At 37.1% G+C, this 12,334-nt stretch overlaps 1 protein-coding gene across 1 annotated transcript in view; it reads right to left on the minus strand.

The window, feature by feature from the left end:
• Nucleotides 1-12,334, minus strand: part of LRMDA (leucine rich melanocyte differentiation associated) — a 607,167-nt gene that overhangs the window by 262,829 nt on the left and 332,004 nt on the right. Inside the window, exon 3 of the mRNA XM_038140882.1 lies at nucleotides 2,375-2,501. Coding sequence (XP_037996810.1) covers nucleotides 2,375-2,501 — 127 coding nt within the window. The remainder of the gene's footprint in view (nucleotides 1-2,374; nucleotides 2,502-12,334) is intronic.

Raw genomic sequence — 12,334 nt, forward strand, 5'->3', positions numbered from 1 at the left:
GGAGGGCCCAAATGTTATTTACACATGCAATGCCACACAATAAGTGAACCGTGCAAAAGGAGTAGAAAGCTCTTATCAGAACTATCAAAACAGGATATGGATCAAACTGCAGCCAGAATAAAAGAAGAGTACAGTTCTATTAAGCGATACTCAGGAAAGCTCTCATTTGTGTTCTAAAGTTTACATGCTAGTCCAATTTTCAAAGGGGTCAGTTTGGCTTTTTGTTTATTTTCATCTCTCTCACTCTCCCTCTGTATATATTTATGTATACATGGCAATATTCCACCTACTGAAGTTTTATTTTAGATCAGTATTCTTTGCTCAATTGTGTCCTTTATATAGTGCTACTGTCGTATACCGAACAATCTTTTCTGTAATGTATTTCATTATCCTATTAAATGTACATTTTTTCTTAACATTTTTTGAAAAATTCTATAGAGAAATAATTCCTTAAAAGAAGTAATTCAAGTTCAAATAAGACCTTTTTCAAACACAGCATTAACATGGAGGAGAGGAATCTGGAAGGTCTCTGAGCTTCTGTAGACTGATGTATCCTCCTTACAAGAGATTACTGCTCCCCAGGGCTCAGGATGCTAATGATGGACAGCAGTTAATTTTTCTTCTCTGAGCAGTTTGTATACAATAGGTGTTGCACAAGTATTTCTGCAACTCCTCTCTTAAATTATTTGTAGCACACTGCAAAATGCATATATCGTTTCTATAACCTGGGTACCTCAATACTCTCAAAGCTCTAATTTCACAGTTTTCAGATTGAATTTAAAAAACTCTCAGGACATATCAAATCCTTCTTATCATGTTATCATTGACTTTGGGAGCTTACTTACTTGACAGTACTATTCTAGTCTGTCTGTGGGACCAGCAGAAACTCTTTAAGGATTACTACTGACAGGATAATTTTTTTCCTCTGATTTTGTTCACTGAGTTAGTATTCAGTACCTCTGCCTTCTTTTTGGAAAGTGGAAAACTCCTCCAGGACTGGTGCCCATAGGACAAATACACTTATTATGGCCACAGTCACACTTCATGGTTTGTAAGTGGCATCACCAAAAATGTTCTTGTACATTGTCCACGAGTTTAGATTTTACCATGGCAGCAAATGACAAGACAATAAAAGCAGTTACTCAAATCCAACCCATAATACCCTGTATTAACCATAAATCTAGCCAAATACCTAGTACAGTAATGATTGTTACTGTTCAAGAGACAATCTCGGCAAATTTCCACGGCTCCAAGAAAGAAAGTTACTCTGCTGATTTTTATTTATTTATAGAGTCAAAAATAAGTGCAGAAATGGTAGAATCTGCAGTTATTTTTATTCCCCTCAGTAGGAGGATTTTGCTTTAGTAGGAGGTAAATTGCTCTCAGTTTACATTGTCTGTAATAAAAGCCTGCAGTTGAGCAGCCTTGTCCTCACACTGCAATTACAAGGCCAGGGCTTTAGTGGGCTGCGTTCTGCAGGCCTCCACTGGCCTTCTGGCCACAGTTTGATCACCCTTCACTTTTGCAAAATCATATATTACAGATCTTCAAATCTCCAGATGGGTCAAAGTTTGAGAAAATTATGGAATAATCGCGCATAGACTTTGCAGATAATTAGTTTTTACAGACCATTATCCATAGGCCGACAGACTAGGGGCTCTGATTCAGCAGAGTATTTAGACAAATGTTGACATATTTATTCTTAATAAACAGAAATAGGCACTAACTTTAGGCATATGGAGAAGTGACTGATTGGTTACAACTGGACTTAGTCATACATCAAAAGACTTTACTGTATTAAGACCTTGATTTGGAAAGCATTTTATGTGAATTTATACAGAACTGGAATACCAAGAAGACAGTGATATGCTTTTACAGCTGCAGTTGCACAGCAGCTAGCCTACTGTGCATATTACCAGTTACATGAAAATAGAGAAAATAATTAAAATTGTTATGTGGGTTTAATTAATTTTATCTTACTTTACTTTAATGCTTTAAGAGCTATTTAAAGTATTAAAACCTGAGAGCGTTTCACTGCACGCTCTATTCCACTAGAGGTCAGCCTGCAACAGAACCCCAAGCAAACACAGGAACTGCTGCGCACGGGTAGCACTGACATTATTTTCTTTCTCTATTTTATCTATTAGAAAGATTTCTTCAGAGCCATAACTTAGATCTCACACTAAAATGGAGCAACAGGAAGATATAATGGCGCATTTCATTTATGAATGACCTGTAATAAATTACTATGAAGTATTCCAGGTGCCAAATGAGAGAATGCTTTGTCGGCACATGAACTATATTTCACATACTTTAATTTGGCTGACACATAAAACTCATTTGACATTTTGCAGGTATTTCTTTGAAAGGATATTTGGTTCTTGTTGAGCGTTAAGGTATGGAGGTGGGGTAACCTGGGTAACAGAAGGTCATTTCCAAGTAGATTGTTGTCCAAGATCAGTTCTTCCAAGTAACTGAATGTTTTCAGTCCTTCTAGTGACCTGCAAACGACAAAGGCAACAGGAAAAATGATACTCCACTAAATCAGGGAGGCCATTATGAGCTGAAATAAATATTTTAACCTTCCCTTTCAGGAGTGGGAATAGTTTTGGTTTGGGCCTGTCAGAAGAGTGAATGACAAGCATTAGTGGCAAGGGGAGTGCTGGCACTGCAACACATCCTTCACATGCTGGCAGGATGAAGGATGCGGGTCACTTAGTGAGTAGCCAGGATCCAAAACAAAAGGCTTCAGATATGGGGCCTGCAGGATGAATTTGTCAATGTCTTGTGCCTTCAGGCACCCAGCCTCGCCTGACCCTAACCTCCATTCCCAAGATAAATAACTCTGTCACAGTTCACCTTCATTCCCTGGACACAAATTTAAGTTGTCATCCATCATTTCTGCCAAGAAATATCATACCCTGCTAACAATAATAAATACAACTTCAAGTATCATTTCTTAGTAGTTACCTTACATGCAATATTAGGAAATGTAGAAGGGATTTTTTCCCCCTTTTTTTATTAACCTCTTAATTAGCCTCTTGAGTTCATGCAAACAAAATAAAATGTTCTCTCCAAAATATAATGCAGAATTACTCCTGACAGAAAAGGCATTTGCTTTCTTCCTTCTTGGAACTTACTGTCCCACTGTCAAGCCATAAGTCACACTGCAGAGAGCAGCTTTAAAAGGGAGCATTTGACAACATGGTAGTGAAGATGATTACTAGTAAATAAACAAGGTTCTGGAAGCATTCATTCCTCTCACAGCAAAGTACCAAAAAAAACCCCAAAAAATTAAAAAAGAACATTTCAGTACCTTGTTAAGGCACCTATTCCAAGCCTGATTCTTAATGCTTGCTCATTCCAACAGCAAAAAAAACCCTAATATTAATCAACTAAGACACACGCTATACAAAGCATACGCACAGGCATGCATTCACAGCTCATTCACCTACCAGACACCTAAAGATATGCTGAGATTGCATGACTTGACAGCTGATCTACTATGCCTACCAGTGGAAAGATCATGACTGTATCTCCTGGCTGTTTTATAGAATGTGATGAATAAGGGAGATGCAGGTTATACTATTTATTAAGCTTCCAATGACATTTATACTGAGGGGATTTCCTCACCCTCCCCCCAGTTTTTGGCAAAGATCATAGTACAACCAAGGTCCCTGTTAGAATGTTCCACAGATACAATTACTGGAAGAAAACACAAGTATTATTAGAAAAGACAATTTAACATTCATCTGTGCAACAAAAACAAGATACTGCTTTTGTAGCTAGAACTTATAGACCACTTATAGATCACACATAGCTCAAGCAACCAAAAGAAACCAAGTGTGTGACCTTTGCGCTGGGTACTGCACACTGAACTACAAATATTCAAGCAACATTTTTGCAACACTGCAACAGTGTATTTCAGTCCAAGGATTCCAGAGTCAAGAGACTTGAAAGGGAGGTGCAACTATCACTCATGCCATTTTGATGCTCGGCAGCTAAACCTGAAGAAAATTTGCCACCTATAACCTATGGCATTTCTATATCATTACAGTGCAGTGATACTACAGTTTCTGAAGCTGAAAAAATAAAGGCCTCTATTATAAACATTTTACTGAAATAAACACCGCAGTAACAAGCACACATTTTGCATGTGCCTTTAACAAACAGTTTTGGGAAAAAAATTCAATTCAGCATACATAAACTGTTCACCAACAAAAGCTGTGCTAGCATGCTGCACTGAGCTAGCTATTTCAGCAAAAGGTCACAATGGACTTGGTTTTGCCAAAGTCAAGATTCGAGGAGAAAGCAGCTAACATCTTAGACAGTGCTTTCCACCAAGTACCTTTAAAAGGCAAAAAAACTCAGAGGAAGTAGCAGTGAGTTTATCAAGCTGTTATGAGCTTTCATTTCAGTTTGACAAACCTAGTTTAGCAAATTCCCCTTAAATACTCTTTATTATATAAATAGTGGATTATTTCCAAACCTCACATTTCAATGTATGACTTTGACTTGCCAAAAGAGTTCAGAGAAGGCCACCTCCTTGTCAGCACCACAGAGCCTTATGGGTTGTTAATAGGTCCTTTGTGAAAAAACACTGCTTGGGCTCTGGTCAGTGTCAGCATCAAAATACACATTGTTCTTGAGTTATGTTATGCAAATATAATACTCTTATCATGAGAATCAGCAAATGGTTGGCAACTGGCAAGGAGAAGAAAGCGCACATCCAAAACTGCTGCAGGGGAGGCATAAAACAAAATGACAAGCCATGAAGTGGGACAAAAGGCCTTGAAACACTAGAGGGAGTTGCCTATTGAAACAGCCTTTCTTTCACAACCCTGGGCTGAACACAAGGGTACTAGTTTCATAGATAGGCAGAGAAAATTGTGCGCAAATCTCCTTACACCTGTCTGGTTTTGATAATTTTTGCCATGTAATGTTATTAGCTGCTCAGTTAAAAAGGGGCCATGTTACACAGGGGGTTGCTTATAATTGCTGTTTTCATGTCATCAGAGCAGTGTGCACTTGGTGATTTAATCACCTAAATTCAGAGTCCAGGGAGGTGGGAGGGATTGCCACAGTACAGAGAGAGGGTGTAGCCATTAATATAAATTTACAGCCATATGTTGTTTTGCCATTCATGGAATTTTTTTTTTCATCTTAAACAGAAGGAAAAAAACCACCAAAACAAAAATTATAAGATGTGGCAAAGAAATAAAAATGGTAAAAATGTGTTTGCTATCATTCAGTGTTACTACCTACTGAATTCTATACAACAGTCTCTACCATCATAATATATTAGGAAATATTGTCCAGCAGTTGTACTCCAAAGTGTAAAAGTTTTAAGTACAATCCACACAATTGGTTTCATGGTACAAACTTCAGCAAGTCCCATAACTTCCATGAGCCTCCATTTCCCATCTGCAGATGGGGGATAAGAAAGGATTGCAATTGTAAATTGGTACGGAGAGAGCATTTTTGAGAATCTGAGACAGAAATCAGTACACAATACTGTAATTTTATTTTTAATGAGGTTGAGCGAATAATATTAATGTACTCCAAGTATTTCCTTATGAGCCCATTGCAAAAGAGGAGAAGAATGCCTATATATACACAGCTTAGGAAGAAGGGCACAAGCAACCTAAGAGATTAATATAAAAAGAGGGAAATCCCCTAAGAAAGAGAACCAGCCTAAGCTAAATCTGTACTGTTTTCTCATAGTTCACAGCATAAAAAGATGTCTCCCCATGTTAGTATACCAAAACAAACACACAGTCTCACCACAACAACGCAACCAGCACTGAAGGGCTGGTGGCAAGTAGCTGTTTCCCTTACTTTCAAAAGGCTAATAAACATCACTAAGGTGGATTGCATGTTGCTTGTCCCTGCTCTAATGTCATGAAAGCTGCCCATTATCTCACCCACAGGTACCGTCTCAGTTACCTCATTGCAGGGCTCACATTCTGCTCCCAGAGGAGAGCAAGTGTTGCCAAGAGATTTCCACTGCAATTTTCAAAGTCACATCAAACCGACAAAACATCACAACGTATTCAGTGCTGCCTCGTTCAAACAGAAAAAACTTTAAGTTTCCACTGTAATTAACCCTATCCTCGTTAAGATAATTATGATCAAGCTCCCTGTCACAGCTAATATCACAGCATCATTGCCTATGGCTTACGCTTTGCCCTCATTAGCTTACAAAAACACTGCGCTAAACAGGAAACTGACTCCCTCTGCAAAACGACTTAAGATGTTCTGTAAGTAGACAGTAAATAATCCTTTCGAATATAAAGGTCTCAGAAATGTCATTTTATCCAAGTCCTTTGGCTAATCAGTATGATTTCTTACAGCTTTCTTTTCCATAATTCATTCATGGTTTATAACAAAGTTTTAATCATAAAGGAATGTCATGACAGAGATTTTACTTTTTTTTATGTATGTGTATGCATGGTAATTGTCAACTACACTATTTCATGTGATCTCTCTGGCCTGACAAGGATTTGGTTACAATGAAAGTAAAGGCCAACTCTTCATTTTGGTAATATTTGACAATGAAAAGATGAGATTTTATAAATGAAAAAAAGCAGAAGCCTTGCAAGAAATAGAAAAACTTGGTACTCTGCAGTTGTCCTTGATCAGAAAAACAAGCTGCTCAGAAGCATATGCTACAAAAGGAGAGTTGCTCACATTTTATCCCACCCCTTCATTAATAAGACAGCTGCCTCATACCTAATTGACTTTTTCCTCCTGTTTAACAGGAAAAGAGAGAGCAGTTAACAATATGCAAATGAGAGAGTTTGGGTTTAGCCTTGAAATTGATTTGCACTTTGTTGACAAGAGGTAGCCATTAGCAGAAGTTAAAGATGAAGCTGTTACAAAACAAGAGCTTTTAAAAATACCTTTTCCTTACCTCTAATGTTTTAATAGATTACAGGAGAGCAGAATCAACATGAGAACCCTAGTACTAAATAATTTCAGTATTTAAATACAACTGCAAATTCTATTTCTCCAGCACCTGCCAGCCAAGGACTACAAAGCATTTTTTTGCAAAACATTAATGAATTACTTTTCAAAAACCTGCTGAGCTTAAAATTCCATTTTGTAGTAAAGCAGAGAGAGGTTAAGTGACTAACAGAAGGTGACCTCCAGCAATTTTCCCAGAAACAAGAAATAACACCCAGAACTCCTGACTTCTAGTCCTTTGACTTACCCTCACCAAAACAAAACAAAGCACAATAAAAAAATGGGGAGATATATATATCTGTATATATAGATAGATACATAGAGAGAAAAGAAAAATAAATCAGGTGGAGAAAATACAAGTAAAGCATTGAAAAAATGGCCTCTACAGTATTCAAGAATATAAGAAATTTTTTTGCCAATCTACTTAATGATTTTACCATTTCCTGCATGGTAATGGAACCAAAAAGAAACCAGAATGAAGTATTTAATGGACAGCTTGGACATGATTTCTGGACCAAGACAGAAGACACACACACACCAAAGCGCCCAAGTGACAGTAAAGAACCTCCAGGATCCAAAATTTGTAAAGCAAGAAATGCTTTGTTTTGTCTAATATCAGAAGAAATGTTAGTATTTTGCAGACTATCTAGAAAAAGCATTTTGCATCACTTCCATCTTTCTGTTGGTAGATGGAAAATATCTGCAAGCAACTATTAGGGTAAAACGTGAGATACAGCTGTGAATATCATAAGCAAAAGAGAAAAGATATTAATAAGCAGCATCATTAAATATCTGTGAAAAAGAGATCTCAGAAAGAAAAGATTAAACTTCTATTATTAATTAGACCTACAATAAGTTTCTGAATCTTTTCAAATAAAGGTCGTACTTGACTTTTTCCAGACATACAAGAAAATAAATATCATTCCCTCCATTTTCCCCTTTTTGCATACCCTGAAGCGTACAAGACTATGTGAGACACTCTATTACCAATAAAGCCTGGGATGAAAACATCTTTCACAACCATCTTAAACCAGAGTGATGTAAGCACATTGAAATGTTGGGGATTCACAAAAACTGAGAACCTTCATCTGTTCTTTTATAGTCTTGTTCTAAGTCTTACAGAAAATTCCATTGCCTAAAAAAGGAAGCCCAAACTTCTAAACCCTTAGAAGCCACCACCTTCCTCCAAGAAAACACAACAGTAGAGTCAATAGACAGACAAAAAGATATGAGGTCTCCTGAATTCTGGATGTTACATTCGCAATATTGCACAAACATTCCTACCAATTATAAAACAGAAACACAGATATTTCTTGAGAGAGGGATTTTGCTAATAAGCAGCAGTTCCTCAAATGATGGCATTGTCTGAAAAGCAATAATGCAGATTCATCTCATCCATCTACAGAAGCCCAGTTACTTATAACTCCTTACAGGCAGCAAGAAAAGATGGGCATTCCCAGAAGGTGAATCAGACCTTCAAGTGAGGCTCAATGAAGCACATCTGTTTGAGAAGGATGAATAGAGCCTATTTGTCAAAAATCTTGCAATGAAATTAAAAGAAACTGCAACATTAAGGTAAAAAACTGTAAGAGCCATATCACGTAGGACTGGAATATTTACCTGGTAAAATAAACTACAAATCCCAATTATAGCTTTCAGGGGCTCACAAAAACATATTACAGTCAACCATTCAGTTGTTCAACTACCATTCTCTCATACCAAGACACTACTAAAATGAAAAAAACCAAACCACAAACAGCAACAACCACCAAAACACAAAAAACGATCAATAAAAAAAAGAACCAACACAACCAAGAAAAAGAGATAGATTAGAAACCAAACTGACTGTGGTGGGGTCAATTCCTTTTCTAATGAATCTTTTAAACTTTCGGATTTCACTATGTGTATTTAATGCACCTCTACTCAATAGAATATCCCATTAATACAGCTCAAACTTTATCCTTCATGTTAGGCTGCTGTTTGCTTAAGTTTTTTATATTACATCTTCGGGATTAAACATGCCACGATTTTATATTATACTACTGTTACAAATTCGTTTAAATTTAAATAAAATGACAATCAGTGTACTTTACCCTGTGCGAAGGCAGTTTTCACATGAGCTATATATTTCAAAATAATACAAAATTGATTGGAAAATGAGTTATATAGTCATCTAGTCATCAAACAAGCATCATATAAGAAAATACAGTTTGCAAAACAGTGCAAAAAATTACCAAGCAGAGAGAAAGTGATTATATATATATATTCATAGCTTATCAAAGGGCATTCTGGAAAAAACACCACTAATAGTTAATTTATGCATCACTTCCCTAAAATTCCTAAGTACAGAATTAAACATCCTTCTGCCAAAAATTATTAGAAGTGTTTGATGAAGACTAGCAACAAATTAAGAGGAAAAACTTGAATGAAAGACTCTATCTTAGTCTTTTTTCCCCAATCTTAAGACAGAACTCAATCCTAATAAAACAAATGGCATAAAAAATCCTAATAAAACAAATGACATTTAAAAAAATAAGGAAACATTGCCATTTCCTGAACTTGAAAGAATTCAATGAAGTATTAGTGATTAAAAATAGCAAAAGAACGTGTCATGGTTTACAAAATGTTTAAAACACAAACAACCTGTTTAAAAAAAGCAAACAAACAAAAAACCCCACAAAGAGCTAAAACCCTGTAACGTGTTTATTCTTAAAAGCTCCTCTCAGCTCCATGTGCCAAGTGGAGAACCTATTTATAAACCCCCTAAAACCAGTATTATAATGGAAATATGAGCAAATTCAAGTGCAAAGGCAGAGCCATAATGAAAGCTTTAGTGTATCTTGGATCAATCTGTCACTCTGCAATTCAGATAGTAACTTAACTCCCCTTTTTCCACAGAGAGCGGGGGAGTAGAGTGAGTAGAGTAAAGCCCATTTTGACTACCAGAGTTCAGTGGGAAGGGGGAAAAGAAAAGTAATTTTTCTCCCATCTTCCACAACAACCAAGGCTGAGGATTGACAAGCAAATTGACGCACTGCTCAGAGGGCAAAAGATAAATGTTTGATGAATTGGCCATTGCTGGAGGAGTGATGGGCTTCATATGTGCATAATGGACTAGCTGCCGTTCAATTCAGATTGCCTGCCAAGATAAGAAACCATAATGAATGGACCAAGCACAGCCTGTGCCATAAGAATGTATAATCTGACTAGTTTTAATAAACTTAATAAAAAAGATGAAGCAGAGAGAGGCAAAGGGACTGGCCTTTGTGACCAGCCATAAGAGGTGAGAACGACTAATAGACTGCTCAAGTATGATAGCAGAGGATTGTTAATGGACATAATACTGAATCCCTCGATGTGAAAAAACGTCTTTAGAACAACTTAAAGACAGGGATCTACATAGGTGCATACCACAGACACTGTAGTACTTGTTAATCATCATAGGACTGCCATTTATTTATTATTTCCTTCTGCTACCTACCCTGCTTTGTCTCCATTCCTTCCTTTATCCCCTGTGCATGGTATCTTAGTCTGTACCCAGACCCACACCATACACCAACAGTTTTTTACCAAAAACTCCTCAGAAGCAAAATAACCCTATAATGAAAACAAGACAGAATTCAGGCCCAATTTCCCACAGAAAGGTTCTGTCCATACAACTACATCATTAACTTTCACTACCAGTGGAGAAACATCTTCCACCATCATAAGTGCTCACACTTGCTATAACTTCATTTGCTTTTGCAAACTATGTTTCCACCAAAGATAAGAATTTTGACAGTACAGTTACAGCAAAAACATTTACCAAAACCTTTCCAGCACATACAAGATTGTTGCCAGCAATAGCCATTTTGGTCTGGAATTTGCTGTGTTGGATACTGTTGCACATCTGTACCCATAACCTCTAAATTCTGACCTTATTCCACCCATCAGCACTATGAAAAGACATAAAAACAAAACAAAACTCTGAGAATATTTTACTGTATATGGGTAACAGTCTGGTAATCACCACCACTTTCATGCTGAGTAGTAAATAGACACAGGGCCCTTTTTGCTTTTCTTTTCTTGTTATGAAGTTTACCAGACATTAAGTCCTGAATCTATGGAAATGCTAAAGGAGTCAATAAGAGAAAAACCATCTCTGACTCTTAAAGCAGTGAGATTATACCAACAGTCTATTTCTCAAGTATCAAAGGGTGAAAACACGCCCTTGTTTGTGAATATAACACACAGTACTAGGTCAAGCAGAACTGTTTCATCCTATAGGTAAAAAAAAATAAAAAAAAAAGAAGAGGATTGCAGAAATTCTCTTGATTGAGGAAAGCTAAAACACATATTGTACAGAATAACAGCAGTGTTATGCATGTTTGTTCTCCTGCTTTTGCTTTTTTCCTCTGATGACGAAAAATAAATAAGGACACAAAATAGTCTGCTTGGGTAAGTATTGTGATTACCACCCTCTTGATGTCAGTAATGTAGCCTGTGTCATAATTTAAACAGAAATTATTATATGCAAGAGAGATATCTGGAATTTCAGTATAAATTTTATCCAACTGCAGAAGGAAAGTAACTCATTATCAAGCAGCTCAGAAGGCTCACACTACTGAAGGAAATAAAGTTTTATTTAGGATCTCTCCTCTCTCTCCCCGTGAGTGAGAAAGTGAGTGCAAGAATAAGACAGAAAGGGAAGGCTCAGGAGTGCTGGGTGAATTATAGACTGCCTCTCAAGATTCACAGCTCTTCGTGGTAGGAGGTTAATATTCTCACATGTCATTAGGTCTGCTGGCTCTACTGATGGCTCATTGAATCAGGCAGCAAATTATTTCCTCATGCTGCAGAGGACACCACACTTCAAAGGGAAGGAGCCAGGGTCAAGACGGCTCTCCAGTTCGATTAATGAGTTGGGATCAGCAGAGGTTGCCTGTAGGTAAGAATGTGACTGAAGCTTTTGACAAAGCTGACTTTTTGAACAGGACTTGACCCAGGCCCCTTACTCCCCTCCCCACCAAATCTTATTTCCAACATTTGCCTCTGACTGACCTGCTCAGGCCTGTTGGGATAGTTTTGACCTCCTCAGTCTTTGTTACCAGACACAGGAGCTGTCTGCCTACATTTGATGTGTTTCTCCCCAAAGGCCACATCAGCTAATCCAGGCTCATCAGAATACTTCAGAACAGTACAGCAAAATAAGATAGAGTAGATTCATTTCAGATTTTTCATTTTTTTCATGAAATTTGTTGAGAAGGGGGAAGAAGGAGAGTACAACTAAAAGATATTTCCACTTTCAGTTATATTAAGAAAGATTTCTCAAAAGTGCTAAATACAATTAAGAAAAACACAAAGATTACTAGAAGATACTAGAAGTATT

The sequence above is a fragment of the Motacilla alba genome, chromosome 6, assembly GCF_015832195.1.
Source record: "Motacilla alba alba isolate MOTALB_02 chromosome 6, Motacilla_alba_V1.0_pri, whole genome shotgun sequence".
In the NCBI taxonomy this organism is placed as follows: Eukaryota; Metazoa; Chordata; class Aves; order Passeriformes; family Motacillidae; genus Motacilla; species Motacilla alba.